General features: G+C 49.2%; 7 protein-coding genes across 7 annotated transcripts; 3 read left to right on the forward strand and 4 right to left on the reverse strand.

The window, feature by feature from the left end:
• Positions 1–297: 297 nt before the first annotated feature.
• Positions 298–533, reverse strand: BX661DRAFT_188089 (uncharacterized protein). The gene has a single exon (XM_051537355.1). It carries the CDS (start codon positions 485–487, stop codon positions 326–328), a length of 162 nt encoding a protein of 53 aa, XP_051389043.1. The 5' UTR covers positions 488–533; the 3' UTR covers positions 298–325.
• A 1,113-nt stretch (positions 534–1,646) lies between these two features.
• BX661DRAFT_173249 (uncharacterized protein) lies at positions 1,647–3,899 on the reverse strand (the record flags this gene model as incomplete). Its single annotated transcript, XM_051533852.1, has 2 exons — positions 1,647–3,728; positions 3,852–3,899. The coding sequence occupies 2 exons, from the start codon at positions 3,897–3,899 to the stop codon at positions 1,647–1,649; spliced, it is 2,130 nt and encodes a 709-aa protein (XP_051389044.1).
• A 2,146-nt stretch (positions 3,900–6,045) lies between these two features.
• BX661DRAFT_188132 (uncharacterized protein) lies at positions 6,046–6,836 on the forward strand. The gene has a single exon (XM_051537356.1). It carries the CDS (start codon positions 6,098–6,100, stop codon positions 6,569–6,571), a length of 474 nt encoding a protein of 157 aa, XP_051389045.1. The 5' UTR covers positions 6,046–6,097; the 3' UTR covers positions 6,572–6,836.
• Positions 6,788–7,944, forward strand: BX661DRAFT_188133 (NUDIX hydrolase domain-like protein). Its single transcript, XM_051537357.1, has one exon. It carries the CDS (start codon positions 6,880–6,882, stop codon positions 7,834–7,836), a length of 957 nt encoding a protein of 318 aa, XP_051389046.1. The 5' UTR covers positions 6,788–6,879; the 3' UTR covers positions 7,837–7,944.
• A 2,450-nt stretch (positions 7,945–10,394) lies between these two features.
• Positions 10,395–11,453, forward strand: BX661DRAFT_146336 (kinase-like domain-containing protein; the record flags this gene model as incomplete). The annotated part of the gene is made up of 2 exons (XM_051533158.1): positions 10,395–10,841; positions 11,073–11,453. Coding segments are annotated over 2 exons (828 nt in total), but the record flags the coding sequence as incomplete, so codon positions are not given.
• Positions 11,454–13,825: 2,372 nt separating this feature from the next.
• BX661DRAFT_129052 (Six-hairpin glycosidase-like protein) lies at positions 13,826–15,154 on the reverse strand (the record flags this gene model as incomplete). The annotated part of the gene is made up of 1 exon (XM_051532524.1): positions 13,826–15,154. A coding segment is annotated over one exon (1,329 nt), but the record flags the coding sequence as incomplete, so codon positions are not given.
• Positions 15,155–15,525: 371 nt separating this feature from the next.
• On the reverse strand, positions 15,526–16,465 carry BX661DRAFT_188137 (uncharacterized protein). The gene has a single exon (XM_051537358.1). The coding sequence runs from the start codon at positions 16,409–16,411 to the stop codon at positions 15,665–15,667; it is 747 nt and encodes a 248-aa protein (XP_051389049.1). The 5' UTR covers positions 16,412–16,465; the 3' UTR covers positions 15,526–15,664.
• Between the last annotated feature and the right edge of the window lie 158 nt (positions 16,466–16,623).

Genomic DNA, 16,623 nt, shown 5'->3' on the forward strand with positions numbered 1-16,623 from the left:
TACAACAATAGTCATTAGTTCAGCTATCTTTTCTTAGTTAAGATATATATATTCTATTCAAGACATTAATCAATTGTTTAACACACATGGCTTACCAGCACCATACTCCAATAGTGCGCCTAGGCGCTGGTGCCAGAGACAAAAATCGCCAAAACATGCCACAAGCTCTCTAGCTGCATGACCTTCGCCAGCACAGCCAGTGCCACAGTTGCATCCTGCAATGTGCACAGACACCAGAGCGAGCGCAGAATCAGTTGGTCGGTGTATGCATACTTGGTTGTCACCAGCCTGCAACACGGCCAATGCACCAACCCAGGATTTGCTGTCAGATGTGCCTTGCCAAGGCTTCACGACACAAACTCATGCAGAAACCCAATGCCCCATGGGGGCATGCCCTGGTCATCCTTGCAGACACACGCGGGGATGACATCGACAGTGCCCAGCTCCAGCAGCTGCACCATCTGTGGATTTGCCATCTCCATTGCATTTTCTTCTGCTGCTGCCAGCCGATATGCTGTGAGAAAAGTACACAGCCGCACGAGACTCTCCACCGGCATGCGCAAAATCTCAAGCTCAGGCACTGACTGGCGTGCGACACTGAGCAATGCAGACAGAAATACCAGGTCGATTATCCGCCGGTGGTACTCGGTACGCAGCGCAAACTGCTTTACCATGGCTGCACATACCAACACAATCACAGAGTCTGACTGCTGCCTCTGCTTGCTGCTGCCTCAAGCTGAGCTGTTGGCTGACTGCATAAGTGTTTCGCTGAGCACCTCAAGCAGCCTGCCGCCAGCTTCCTGCTGCATGTGCCGTCAGCCCAAACTACCTTGCCATCCCACTGCAGTGTCATTAGCAGCACATGCAGCAACACAACTGTCCTCAACCAGTCCCCCCTCTGCTGCTGAATTGCCCTGATCCTGCACAACTATCAGCTGCAGCACCTCTCACCGCATAGCCGTATCGAGCAGCAGCTCAGACACAGTATCCAGCAGCTTAAAGTTTTCTGAATTCAGCGCCAATTATCCCAAGGAATTAACCATTTCGGGCATCTGAATGTCCAATTCTGCCTCATTGTCCGCACTCCCTTTTGGGATTATTGGTCCTGGAATATCAGGCGTGTCGCTGTTGCTGTCTTTGGCTGTGTGCAGCAGAAATCTAACTCATACTGTGATTGGTCTAAAAGATGCGAAAGTACCCGGTATGTGCCGAGTGCTGCTCCGACGCCAATTGCAAAGTGGTACCAGCTATCGTCTATGCTAGCAAAAGAATATTGAAAGGGTGTAAAAAAGAACAGTAATTTGTTAATTACGAAATGTGAATTGGAAAGGAAAGGAAAGGAAAAATAAAGAAAGAATAACGTTAAATTGAAATCATTTGGCAAAATAGCAAAAATCGAAAATTATGGATGAAATCAACCATGTTCAAGTAAAATTGGCCAATGTGCGAGTTTAAAAGTATGTTGTTTACAGTTAAAGTGATCGGCGAAAGGTGATCGGTGGGTTGGTGAATCTGTAAATAAAAGAGGGACAGACAAGAGTTTTAATCTCTATTAAACGTGAAGAAAAAATGAATAAAATGTAAATATTTTATCTTTTGCAGTTAATTTTTTGGGTCGTAAAAAGATTTATTAAAAACAAAAAAACCTAAAGTGCTAGCTTCTTGAATGACCCAGCATTGATCTCGTCCTCAGCTGGTCGCTTAAGCTGGCCATTATCCTCTCCGAGGAGCTCAATCGCCTTGGGGTGCATATACTCGGGAGCAGCGTCCCAGTTAATCTGTCGAACAAATGTGCTGTCTGACCAGAGCCGATGGCTTATAACCTTGTTTCCTGGTTCAAACAGGAACCGGCGCATTGCACAAATGAGATTTTTGAGCCTAGCGCTAACACCATCAACACTGAACCCTTTCAGCAAGACAGCATCCTCTTGGATCAAACCCCACCTTGTGATGGCGAGGGATGGAGAGTCCAGGAATTTGAAGCCCTGAACGTCATCCCTCTTAGTGCCGGCTGAGCGCACTGCATCCATAACGACATAGAAAACACTCTCCATGTCATCAAGGATTCCCCGGATGGGGCTGCTGCTGAGCATGGGAATACCCATGAAAAGCGGCGTCCCTGTAAATGGGTCCTTGGCCACCTCCACTTGTCCCACTGTTGTTGCATTGAACCCCCACTGTTCGGCAACCTCAATATGTTTAAGTTGAGTTGGGTCAGTGTCCCTGGCAGCATCCTCAGCAGTGCCCCAGCCAATGACCTTGGCACAGCCCCAGTCAATGACATACACCTTGTCGTTTTTGACGCACACATTCCCTGCCGAGATATCCCTGTGCAGGACACCAGTGTCATTTGCCTGGGCAAGACACAGGGTCAGCTGCTTGACAAAGCCAGGAACCAGCTCAGCCTTCTGATTGTCAGTCTTGGCTTTCAAGTACTCGGCCATTGACTGGCCGCAGTACTCCATGAGCACAAACTCCAGCCGGTATCCATTGAGGTTGCTGATGAGCAGGCCCTTCGAAAAGATCTCAGGAATACCTTCGACTGGTCTCTTGTTGAGGATGGCGTATGCGGCACCCTCGGGCAAACGATTGACTGGGGTCCAGGAAAGCTTCAGCACAGCATCACGACCTTTGCAAGTCCCCCTGAATAAATGGACATGGCGCCCAACCATGTATGAATAATGCGCTATTGTCTCCTCGATACAAAACAGAGCAGTGCCATCCTTGACATCCTTGACATCATTGACATCCTGGAAAACCGAGTATAAGACTTCGAGCTTCGAATCGCCCTTTCTTTCTACATTGACTTTCTGCGAAAAAAAGAAAGAGTCGGATTCCTCCGAGACATCACAGAAATGCCCGAAAATGTCCGACTCAAGCGTCAGCAGAAACCAGAACTGCATGAGGCATGACTGAATTTCTTCAGCTATTTCAGGTGACCAACTATCCGTATTAAAGCATAGCTGGCCAAGCTCGATGATGTACAGTTTGTCACGATAATATGCGTGAAGCGTCAGGATGTGCCCATGGAGGTAAAAGACAGGTGCAAACGTGCGGGTTGCCTGCTTATCATTGAGCACATGGCCGTAATCTGCGAGCTGGCCGCGAGTATCCTCTGGTGCTTCGTCGGGATGGACGTCTATCTTGGCCTCGAGTATAGCATGAACGGCATAAATGTCACGTGTCTTGTATTTGTGGTAAAACGCGATGTCTGGCTTGTGCGGAGTACCTCGTATAGCATCACTCTGATGGTCCATCGTTATAAGCCTCCAGTCTGGGATTGGGGTTCTACCTGGCGTAATACGTCCATTTGCGACACCAACCGCAGCCTTCATTCCAAAAATAAGCTCTCTTAGATAACCGACCAAAAGAGCTTCAGATTTCAAGTCCTTTAGCTCATCTGTGCTATTGCGGAAAATATCGACATGTTCGCCTTTGGCCTTCGTGATCCCGGTGACCTTTTTAGACCTAACCACTGGCGACCCCCTGGCTATGTCGAGGAAAAGATCAGGCCAATCCTTGATGAACCGTTCATACCGCTCCTTTACACCCAGAGATTCAACAAAGGCATTGAACAGATAGTTTTGTTTTATGTTGCCGCCGAGGCATTTCAGCAGCCGCTGACGGCGCTTATCGCGTACTTCGGAGGGTTCCGATTCCCCGGGTGGCAGTTCCTCCTTTTTTTGATTTTTCGAGGGCGTTTGGATAGTGCCCCCTGTCTTGCTGTTCTAATAAAAAATAAAACAAAATGTTTTAAATTAGCGTCCGAATTAGTTTTATATGGACGCAGAATAAACAACAACAAACAATTCATCAATATCATAACAATCCGTTTATATTAAAGTACTTACGCCTATTTGATTCGGCGGAGTCTTATTCGGAGGAGCTAGCTCAGACATCATTGAGAGAGAGTGAGAGAGAGAGAGAGAGAGAGAGAGAGAGAGAGAGTGAGTGTGTGTGTGTGTGTGTGTGTGTGATAAGCACTAAGGTATGGTAAAAGTAATAAAAAGTGAAGAAAAAACAAATTGAACGAAATGGTGCGAATTGGAAAAAAGCAAATATTAAAAGTAAAAGCAAAGGTGGAAAGTTGCAAAGGTGAAAATTTGTTGCGATGGATTGCGCCAAAAACAAAAAACAATTTTTTTAATATAAACAAAAAACCTTGAGCTTTTCATGCTTGCATTTGGTTGGCTGAAATATGGAAACAAGAAATAATTATATTTACGGATTAATTTCCAATCGACATTGTTCTTTTTCCTTGCGCATTGATTTTGAGCTTATATTGTTTCTTTTGGGAGCATGGTGGCCCTGCCATTCACTGCTGTAAAAATATACTTCCCTGACGTGTACATTGAACCAGAGATGCGTTTATGCTCCATCGCCTGGCTGTCGGACCAATTGAGACACAGAGCCACATGTTTCATGCGTCCACGACGGGAGCATAAAATTCTGAACACAAGAGAGCTTTCACTTGGATCTTTAAGACTCATTCATGAGATCACTTGGCTGAAATGGTTAACAAACTCCAGGTGTATCTGGCACCGATAGATGGCATATTGGAGAAACTCGAGATACATGTGGACCCCCATTACCAGGGCAAGAAGCTGGACCTGGGTATGAGTCGTAGTTGGCAAGAGCTGACAGAGTACAGGTGCTGGTCAAGAAAATTCAAGGGAATCACGCAAAAACAAGCAATGGTGTTTGTAAATGAGATTGTACATAATCAGCAGGGCTGGTACAAGAGACGGTGCGAGCTTGCACGTCTAATGGGAAATGAGGCTATCCATGGCGCCTAAGAAATGCCGATTGCTGATAATAACTCCAATCTCGACAAACATCCTGAATACCAAATTCATGACAAGACGAATATGATGGCCTGCCAAAGTGGCCGCAGACGATAGCAATGAGGACGGCAGATATGCACACTAGCTATATGGCCATGATTGATGCTTTAGTTGACAGATCGAGTGCTTGGGTTTAATTTTACTAACACCTCGGCAGAAACTTCCACCGCCAGAAAATTAGACACAGGCCTGGGTAACCAGAGGCATGTAGCCAGGTTCTAAAATGGGGCCATGATGGATAAGGTGGCGCTGTTGGGCACAGATTTCCTTAATAGGCAATGCCCATCAGTTACCCTTTTCTTTGTGAGTAGAAAGACTCACAGCTATAAAAAGGGCAAAACAACAATATTTACGAGTTCTCTTCTCTTTACCTAGTTCTGATTGAATATATATTTAGTATACTTATGAAATACACCCATTAACAGGTCACACCTAACTGTGAAAACCTCTCTACGCTTTTTACCCATATACTGAGTGGATATGCCTCCACTTTGCCATCAAAACAGGGGATGTACCCTGCGAGCTTGGCAAATCCAGAGTACATTGAAGGCATGAGTTGAGCTTGTGCAGCTGCAGCAGATAGGAGGCCAGTAGCAACTGGGAGTTCAGAGGTTAACATGGTGCAGATACAGAACAAAATATAAGGAATGAATAATATAGTAGAATAAAATATAATAAAATAACTTCCAAAGTAGGCTGAGGCCACTTGCAAAGAGAAAACGCAGGAAGTAGAAAATATTAGCAAAAAGTATGCCAAAAAATGTGTGTGGAGGTGCTACCAAGTGTTATGTTAAAAATATATGTATTAAACAAAATGAACTAAAAGAAAGCTAAGGGATGAACAGCCTCCACTGTTCATATTCATTAGTATTTATATGTGCGTATGAATTCCCACATATCCAAGTAGGAAATTAACTAGCAATTGATTCATTAATCAATTGCTAGAGACAAGCCGCAATTTCTTGTATCACATAATGAGCCTTAGGTATATAGTTGTCTGTTTGCATACTTTAAAACATAATAATGTTAAAATGGTTGAAAAGTATTCCTTTTAAAAATTCTTGTCCATTCTACAAAAGACTTGGCAAAGAATTTTATGATAATGAATTGTTGGAAAGAACAAAAGTGAAGAGAATAAATTAAACGAAAAACAACTATGTTGTCTGGACAATTCTTTTTTTTCATTACTTTTATTCTCTCTATTATATTTGTGCACACCATTTATTTTTTCAAACATTTATATTTATATCATTATGCCACTTAATCCGTTAATAATTACCCGAGTTTTTTCTTTTGCAATTCTATTGTTAACAGCTGGAAGCATCACATTGTTTTTTCTCTATGAGGACTACTACGGTCAGAAGCTGGTCAACAAACACAACCTGCAGTATGTTGTGCGAATGATAGCCATGTGTGCCAACATTGTCAATATGGGCCTGGCTATGCGCAAGCCACAAAAAGACCAAAACAGGCGTCTGCGCAGCTGTGGACTGCGCATGCTGGTTACTGCCATGGTATCATGCATGGTGCTCCTGGATCCAATGATGAGCGTAGTGTTGGATGCAGCAGAGCTGTTGGCCGAGCATGCCAGAGGCACATTCATAACGACTATGATTGGAACTCTGGTATATATTATGGTCTACTCATACTCTTACATAGTGTGGAGTGGCAAGTATTATGCAATGGCGCCAAAGAAGGCTGAGGAGGTGCCACTGCAAGTCTTGTAAAACAAGCAACGAAGCATTGGAGTGGGCATAAAAGCAAACAGGAGCTAAATTGATTGGGCAAGTCACTAATTCCTTGATCACCGATATAATGCACTATGATGACGACGACAACAAGGGCAATGAAGACAGTCAGACATACATTAAAAAATCAAATGTAGTATATATAGCAGACGGCTAGCATAGTGATTGAATCCAGACCAAGCAGCACAAAGCCATTTTTATTCTTTTTATTCTTTTTATTCTTTTTATTCTTTTTATTCTTTTTATAAATCCCATTTGATGCTGAAGCCACAACTGTCAACCCGTTAATGTCGATGCAGCTCTCCATTCTCGAAATCGTGCAAGCGTGTAATTGCATTGCCAGCGTTGAATCGCTGCTCCAGTCTGAGGACTACTACCGTTTTGAAATCGGCGGCAAACTTGTTGGCCTCGTCAGCGCCGACGACATTGCAACCCTACAAATTGCCTGCTCAGAGTCCGAGCTGCCGGTATTTGAATTTGATACTCGGGCGAAAGCACTCACATTTAGCCAGTGGTGCGGCGACCGCCAAAGTCGTTCGGACGCGGTGGCCGTGCTGCTTTCCCAAATGCGCACAACCGGTGCCTGGGCATCGCTGGCAAAGTGGCGTAACGAGCTCTACCCAGTCTACGGTGATTCTGACGACAGCGAGGGCATAGCGGTGATGATTGAGCGCGCGGCGTCATACAATTTTGGGATCCGCACCTTTGGCGTGCATATTAATGGAATCACCAAGAGCGAGTCGGGGGAAGTGAAGATGTGGGTGGCTCGGCGAGCCATGACCAAACAGACTTGGCCTGGGTACTTGGACCAGATTGTGGCTGGCGGGATTGGCAATGGCATGGGTGTGTGGGAGTCGGTCATCAAGGAGTGCGCCGAGGAGGGTGGAATTCCTGAGAATATTGCACAAACTGCCACACAAGGGGGCATGATCCAGTACTTTACGCGGTCGGAGCTGGGGCTGCAGCCCGAGACTGAGTTTGTGTTTGATTTGGTATTGCCCGAAGGCTTTGTGCCGCATCCCACAGACGGCGAGGTCGACGAGTTTTACCTGTGGACTCTCGATGAGGTTGTCGAGAAGCTTTGCTTGGATCTGTTCAAACCCAACTGCGCTGTCTGCATTGTTGACTTTTTGATTCGCCACGGGCGACTGACGCCGGAGAACGAACCCGACTACATTGAGATAGTCGAGAACATACACTGCCCGCTGCCGTTTCCGGCGCCCAAGTACCCGCTGAAGAGATGATTGTGGTTGTTTGCAAAAGCCTGCTGGCAGCAAGTTGCATCTAGATTTGTTAACCATTTAAATAAATAATCAACCTCGGCGAATTAAGACGGGGCGCTTATTACTCTCCACATTCTCGCGATAGGCAAGTAATGGCGGAGACTAAAATCTTTTTAAAAAATAAAACCAGTTTCTCCAGGTGCGCAGTACCAGCATTTTTATACACCTGGGCTGCAGCTTGTGGTCTGCGCTGTTATCTTTTCAGACAGGCAGAATTGTGCAAACAGAATAGCAGCATTGCGACCATTCGACATGTTAATTTTTTTTGCGCTTCTGAGGCTCGAGAAAGCAGCCTCCACTTATGTACAAAAATCACCCGTAATATAAAAGTTAAGCTATAACCTGCAATTTTAAATGGCTGACTCCGCAGAAGCAACCTTGAAATAATATAGAATAAATAAATCTACACATTATTGGCAAGGAAACAGTGTGGAGACAAAAAAAGAGAATAATGCGGAGATGCGGATGGAATGTGTTTTCACATAAAATTCAAACTAAAATTTTACTTCTCGTTTCAGTTACATTCTCCAAATAAGAAATTAAAAATATGAGCGCAGGAAGTGTCCATATGAAGAAAACGTATGGAATTCGACATTCCTTGCCTCCCCCTTCAGCTTTCAGCAGCACTACCATTTTATCACTCGCATTGAGCGCAGCAGTCATGCAAAAGGAATAATAACCTAAAGATCAATTTCGCCTTCGTTGGCCATTCCAATATTTATTTTCTATTATTTGTTTGTTGCAAAGTTTATTTGTATTCATCTATTCTCATATACTAAAAATCATTAATTACAATAAAAAATAAGACAATGACTGATTTACTTCTGCCGTCAACCGCAGACAATCCAAGCAATGCCGACGCAATTATTTTCGACGGCGGCACCAGTCTCGGCCCGCGGCTTGAGTTCAGCATCAATCTGGACATGATCAAGGAGCGCCAGGCGACAACAGAAGCACTTACTTTGGGTCAGACCGGTTCAGGTAACTCGATGTCGCCGACGCGAGAATTGCAGCAGCGATCGCAGCTGCCCCGGCGCCGAACGCTGCGTCATCTGATCAGCACACACGTACGCAAAGCCAGCGACAATAGTGCAGCGGCCACCTCCTCTGCCCGCCACCTCGACGGCGACCGCAAGCCAAATATTTTAGCTGGCAAAACTGCAGCAGCCTACAAAGCGGACAGCCAGCATCACCAGGACGACACTTATGTGGATCGTGCGCTACCCAGTTTTCAACTGCCAATGTGGAATCTGCCGTCGCCAATTGATTCGTTTGGCCCTGATCTCGACTGGTCGGCTGTCAGCGCGACCGCTGATGCCAGCGTGTTGCCCGTCATGCATCGTGTGGATAAACCGGACACCATTGAGGAGAACACGGTCGAAATTACAGACATCCCTGTGAGTAATGAAGTCGCACTTGATGAGATTTCACCCGAGATCAAGGACCCTGCTATCGAGAAAGCAGCAGAGTTTATGTCAACACCTGCACTCGCATCGTCGCCGCGACAGCAGCCTGCCTCTGCTATTAAATATGTTCCCACGCACATTGTCGATTGCGAGATCCAGCAGCAGACGGCGCCACAAGGTCTGCGGCGGCTGAAATCGCTAAAGTCGCTGATCAAAAAGCGCAACCCGTCGTCGGACATTCCCAATCAATCAGCAGGTGATGCAAAGGGCCCCTTTGGTACGCAGGAGTACCGTCCTGTCACCCGAAAGCCAATCAGCCGCAGGTGGTCTATCGGACACCAGTTTTATTCCGGCTTAGAGCCCAGCACTGGAAATGCCCCGGCCAACGCTTCGACTGTTAGCGTGGCCACCCCAGCCGCCGAGAATCCAGTTGGTAAACCACCCCGCCGTGGCCGCAGCTTAATGTTCAAGCCGCTGGTGAATGTTGTGGCAGTCGGCGCGCTCATCGATACAATAGGCAAGACCAAGCCTGCAGCAGGCGGAAGCAGTATTAACAACAGCGACAATTCAAAGACTACCCCTGAAGCTCGTCCAGACGGTAGCAATGCTTTGCCGGCGCATCAAGGCCCACATCGGCGCATTTTGGGGAGCCTGCGCCGCGCGGCTGCCAATACAGGAAACGCGTCAAACGCAAAAGCGCGTACGTCGAGCAAACAAGGATACCGGCCAATTATTAAACCGGAAGCCATTGAAGACTGTGTAGACGTTGATGAAGGCGAGCACGCGCAGCCAAAATCGCATGGAATTTACCCCATTGAGTACACGCAGCTTAACGACAATATCGGCGACAAGAACAGCGGCACAGCAGTTAAGCGCTCCGATGCCTTGCGACACGTCAAGCGCCGTGCTGGTACTCTGAATCTCGGCCAGCGCAATCCTATTCGGGTGGACAAACTGAAGCATGCACCATCGGCCGACAAGGCACCCGGAACAACAGCTAAAATGGCACCAACCGCGTCATCACTTACTGTCGACTACATGTCAGCGTCAACAGCGGTGCCTGGATACGTGCCCATTGCTGTGTCTCTGCGCAGCTCGCGCTCGCGCCAGTTTATGCTCAACACGCCGCTGGGCGAGTTTGAAGTGCAGCGAACACTGGGGCAAGGCAGCTACGGGAAAGTTAAGCTAATGCGGTCCGCGCTGACCCATGAGCAGTTTGCGGTCAAGATTATTAAGCGGTACCCGGCACACAAGCACCGGCGCGGTCACCATGAGTACCGCAAGGCAAAAACTTTGGACCGCCGCGTAGTGCGTGAGGCCAACTTGGCAGCAATCCTCGGGCAGTTGCACCCACATATTGTCCCGCTGCATGATTTTCGCGTCACCGACACGCACTTTTACCTGTTCTACGCCTATGTTAACGGGGTCACCTTGGCCGAACGCGTTGGGTGCTCTGGTCTTGGCGAAGCTGAGGCGCGCGCAGTGTTCAAGCCAGTCGTAGAGACAATCGCGTTTTGCCACCAGTACTCTGTCATTCACCGCGACATCAAGCTGGAAAACGTACTGATAGACTATGCCGACGAGACTGAAAACGCTTGGCCGCTGCTGCGCTCACGCAATAACAGCAGCCAGGCCCTCTCAAGCCAGCGGTCTCTGGTTCCTGGAAGCACGCACATGGCCGAGACTGCTGCCGGTGGCAATGGCGATCACAACGCAACCTCAGGTGAGCGCAGCGGTAGCCGTTGCCGCTTGAACAGCTCCAAGCCTGCCGAGACATGCGACCAGGCGCAGGATTACCGCACGGCATCGGTATTTGACGGACGCGTTAAGATTATCGATTTTGGGCTGGCCAATTTTTTTGACGGCACCTCTCTAATGGAGACATTCTGCGGCAGCCTTCCATACACCGCCCCTGAGATTTTGCGCGGCGACGCCTACGTCGGACCCGAAATCGACGTGTGGTCGCTGGGTGTCCTACTTTACGTCATGCTCACGGGCCAGTTTCCATTTGAGGACCCGGCGCAGGCCAAGAACTTTGACAAAATTATGGCCGGCGACTTTTCGCTCAAGCCGAGCATGAGCCGTGAACTTCAGGACCTTCTTCTGCGCATGCTCGAGCCCAATGCCAAGCGCCGCATTACAATGAAAGCCATATTGCACCATCCATGGCTGCAGACTGACCGTGTGCCTGTGCCTGGTACGTGCTGTGCGCATCACCAATTCCCAATTGTTGATGCCATACATGACCGCCGCACATTGCTTCTGCCGGGCCCAGCAGTTAGCCCGCTGGTTGCGCGCGAGGTCGCCACGTGCTTGGACCGCAGTCTCGATGACGTGACGCACATTCTTGAGGCCGCCATGGCTAGTGGCCGCCCGCAGTCAAACGGCCAAGTTGCTGTGTCCGCATCTGCATCCGCATCTGCCTTTGCCTTTGCCTTTGCCTCTGCATCTGCACCTGGATCTGGATCTGGATCTGCCACTGCTACCGGCTTAGCGCAAGTGCAGCAGTGGCCCAGCGCTCTGCAAGACTTCTACGCAAGCAGCAGCATGGTGCAGGTGCCCAACTCGCCCGTGGTGTCGGTTTACGCATTGGTGCTGCAGCAAATTGGCATGCGGCGGTACTACCTTGAGCTGCCTGCCACGGACGAATGCACAATGAAAGGAATGAGCAGCAGCAGCACAAACAACAAAATCACAGGCAGAGCGTCAACGATGTCTAGCTCCTCGCAGCTTACTGGCGGCGGCGGCGGTCTTAGAGACCTGGTAGCTGATGCCTACAGTGTGTCGGTCGATCCTCTGCTATTGGCCTCAGAGAAGCCGCGCACGCTTGTCAACCGCCTGACATCGCAGATTGAGCATCTTGTTTCGATGACCAGCAACCTCATGGGCTCAGGAAACACGCCGCTGCCAGTGCAGTCACAGCCGCTGCCATCAGCCATCAAGATCAAGTCAGCACGCGCGCTAATGGCCCACGAAATCACCCAGTCTGTCATTGCGCCTCCAATGTACGTGCAGGCACTAAGCGCCGGCAAGTCAATGCCCTCGCTGCAGTCTGATGCGCGCGATCAAAAATCCATTTTTGGCGGATCGCTCAAGCGCATGCGCAGCCGCCATCGGAATTCCATCCAGGACGATCATCTGCGCATCCGCTGCATCGGCGCTTTAGAGCACTCGGACTCGCGCATTATGCTGCCTAACGAGCTGGCCGCCGATTCGGCTGAGCACGTGCTTGGGCTGCTGTCGACGCTGCTCAAGCTGCATGAAATTGTGCACACTTTTGTCGAAACCCGCCGTATGCCTGTGCGCCACGCTTTTGACTCGAGCACATTTTCTCTGAAGACTATGGCTGCCATGATGGCATCGGCGTACCCGCCCCAGCAGCAGCTGCAGCAGAATCAACAACAGCAGCAGCAACAGCCGTTAACTCCTAAATTGCAGGCCCCAAAGCGACTGCAGCAGTGGAAGAGACACAATGTGGACGTAAATAACGCGAGTGGGGATCTTGACACGTCTGGCGGTGCGCACAATGCTCCGGACGCGCTGCACCCGAGCTCAGAAATGGCGGACGGGCTGCAAGTATATGAAAGTTCTACACGGCGTCCATTTGGAAACGGGGGCAACGGCAGCGGTGGCGGTGGCGGCGGCGGGCAGTTCAAGTCGTTGCTGCACAGCATCTTTTCAAAGTCAGAGTATCAGTCCGCACTTCCAAACAACAACAACAACAGCAGCAACAACGACAACAAGAACAAGAACAGTAATGCTGTTATTTTGCCTCGCCCACATCGCCGGCTGACGCAGCTGTCCAGCCAGCTGCGCGAAAAAGTGCACAGACGGTCGACAGCTAAGCAGGAACCTCAGCCGTCTCTCTCTGCGGCTGGAGCTCACAAGCGCAGTATGCTTGCTGCCAGCATTGTTCACCCGCCGCATATCCAGCAGCAGCAGCAGCAGCAGTCTGCGGCACCGCAGCCCATAGAGGAGACCGCTTTGCCGCCTAAATTATTTAGTGACATGGAACCACCCGAGGTTATCACCACGATTCCAGTCAAGCATGCGACTGCTATCATCTTTGCTCAGTACTCACCATCGCTGAATCGCTGGCGCGAGACCGAAGTTGTCGAATATTATAGCTGCTCGGTGCGCATTGAGCTTGTTCGTGTCATGTCATCTAATTTGCGGCAGCAGCGGTATCGGTATGCCTTATTAGTCGAGCGTATGACTGGGCATAAGGGCAAGTTTGTCCTTTTTAATATTTTCCTGCAGCGTATGGTTGCCGCTCTGCCGACCATGGCGCCCGAGTCGTTCAATCCGCGGCCAGCAACCGACCCAATGGTCACAGTACTCTAAGTTTTAATTTTAAGTTACTTTCATACTGCATCTACAAGTACAAATCAACGGATTAAGTTTGAGTATCACTTAATAAACTAATATTATTTGTCATAATATTTTTGCTACTCTGCTTCGCTCAGTGTGTTTCAAAAAAACGAACCAGGTATTTCATGTCCCAACAATATCAACAATTGTTATTAATATATGGCGGCCAGCAGCCGTGAGCGCGCGCCCGATGCTGCCATATGGGCGGCATAGCTCCAGGTCAAATGAATGGCACCACGCCCATACCCAGTGTGTGAATACCACTGCTCATACATTGTGTGGTCGCGCGAGGTGTGCAAATACACGCGCGCCATATACAAATCTCCGGCATTCAGCAGGTAGCGCACCAAATCGTGGAATTCAGTCATATCATTGCCAATATTATCGCCTGGCTTCAAACCAAGCAGCTTTCTGGATAGCCCGTTGGTTTTTCTGTGCCTGCTGCTGGTCCATTTAATCAAATCAAGCAGCTCATTGGTGACAAGCAGCTGTCCGGCTCGTGCATATGTTGTGGCCAGACGATAATGGTACTCGGCCATGGCCGACGTGATCAGTGACCAAGGGTTGCCCTTCGACACGCCCACGCCATTGTACACGTCCTCGGGGTATCTGCCAGCAGCAACGCCAATAGCAACAGTGGCGCCGTTGATATCTGTGGTGAGAGCTTGGTTAATACTGTACATTGGCCCAAACGCGCGCAGCAAGCGGAGTACAGTCGCTATCATCTGCTGCGACTCCACAGTAAACACTCCGTCAGCCAGCCCGGCATGAAGCGATGCCAGCAATACCTGCGAGTCTAGATTGCTGCGCTTGCTTGCCAGGCCTCCGGACCACGGGACCGTAGTCAGCACATGACTACGGTGCTTGTCCCAGAACTGTGGCAGCTTGAAACCAATCATCTCCGCCTGCTGTTCATACCAAATAGCAGCGCCCTCATCGTTTAAAAGTCTAGCCAGCTGCGCGCCCTCGATCAGAGCTCGGCGCTGAGCCATCAGAGTATAGAAATGCATGCCGCGAGTCTCCTCCCAAATATCACAGTGCTGGTTCTGCGCCCACACTTTGGCCACAAATTCCAAGTCGGTCTTAATTGGTGATCTCTTGTACATTCGCTTATCATACAGGTGCGCGACATCGCGACCGTGACTGATCAAGTACCAAGCATAGCGCACCAGCGTATACGCTCTAATCGCCGGCCCATCGGTCTGCCCATTACACCAGTTGCGCGTAAACTGCGTACCGTTCATATGGAATTTTGCCTCGGCCAGTCCATACTTCAACCCGGGAATGCTCTGTAAATGTCGAGTGAACGCGACATAATCATTCAATGTATTTATCAGCGTGTCAGCGTACGTTGGGTCAAGGCTGTGGTTGTGGTCGTGGTCGATCCACGAGATAATTTCGTTCATGACAAGCGCCGAGTCGCGCGTCCATGAGTAGTAGTAGTCGGGGTTTGAGCGCGACGGCGATGCACAAACTGCGCCGGCCATAGCTGAAGTATCATGAGCAAATGGTGCAATGTTGGCGAGGATGCACTGTTTGGAGAATTCGTCGTGTTGCTGGATCCAGCTGGCCAGCTCACTGCTGGCGTTATCGCCAATGATGAAGCTGCTATTGTTAAGTTTATTTTTGTGATGGAGATGGTAGGGTAATATGGGTTGCTGATATCCGCTGCGTGCATTGATAAACTGCAGCGCTTGGACAAATGGTGCTAGTGACCTTGTGGCAGCCAAGTATGTACCCAATACTATGGACAGAAAGTGCATATTGAAATAATATTAAAAATGTGTGTATACTGAAATACAAAGGATAATATGCCGGAAAAAATTGTAGATATGAAAGCTATCTCATAATGGAACTACCAAACTGCACCAAATAAATGTAAACACCAACTATTACAATTACAAAAACAACAAAATAAAATACTTGAGAATGGTGCAATCAAAATGCGTGAGAGCAAAAAAAAAAGTCACATGAAGCTGCACACATGCATGCGATTACATGCGTGATTTGCTTCAGCGCGATTGGTGACTAGCAAGCGCCTGCGCATAGCGACGACGCACAGCGTGGTACTCATCCATCAGAAGCATACGCTGCGAGTTGACCAGCACCGCCGACCGGGTCTGCGCGTAATTTGGCGCCGCATTGTGGCAATGACAATGGCATCCGTAGGATTCGTCGGATCCAAACGCAGCAACGCAGTCTTCTGGCGGGGCGCCTGGTGTAAATAATTGAAGCTCAGCCAGTTGCTGCAGGATTCTGGGCGCACCAGGAAGAGGCTGATACTGATTCTGGTTCTGGTTCTGGTGTTGGTGCTGCTGCTGCTGGCAGTAATAGTCGGGCGCAAATGCAGAAGAGACAAAGGGGCTGGTCCAGTTGCTTGAGCCACTAAAACCATTGTTCGTATTATTGTATGCCATTGCCGCCGCCGCCGCCGTCGTCGATGTTGTCGCGTTAGAGACGCCACCGAATATCGAGGGCTGTTGATACTGATAGTGCTGGTGCTGCTTGCTCGAGACAGTCAGCAGCTGGACGATCTCATGGAGATCAGCTGCTGAGATTCCCATTGTGCCACTCAGCAGACCACCCGACGCAGTAGATGCAGACGCAGCTGCTGATGCTGCAGATACAGATGCAGGCGTGGCCATCAACACGGATGAGCGCTGGCCAGGTCCGCTGCCAGTGCCTACAGATCCATAGTTATTATCGCCAAAGCCGACCGATCCGGCTGGTGCTGCTGCTGCCGCCGCCGCTGCCGCCATTGCGGCTCCTGTTGACTGTCTGCTGCCTCCAGACGCTGGCGTCGAGGACTGAGGAGAATACTGGCTCTGCGTGTGGTAGTGGTAATGATAGTGGTAGTGGTTCTGCTGCGGCTGCAGCTGCTGGTGTTGATGCTGATGCTGATGCTGATGATTTTGGTGATATCCAAAATCTGAATCAAGCGGCACTGCTGCTGGTGCTGCCGACGAGCCAG

Source organism: Kickxella alabastrina, assembly GCF_025024165.1.
Source record: "Kickxella alabastrina strain RSA 675 chromosome Unknown BX661scaffold_29, whole genome shotgun sequence".
Taxonomy (NCBI): Eukaryota; Fungi; Kickxellomycota; class Kickxellomycetes; order Kickxellales; family Kickxellaceae; genus Kickxella; species Kickxella alabastrina.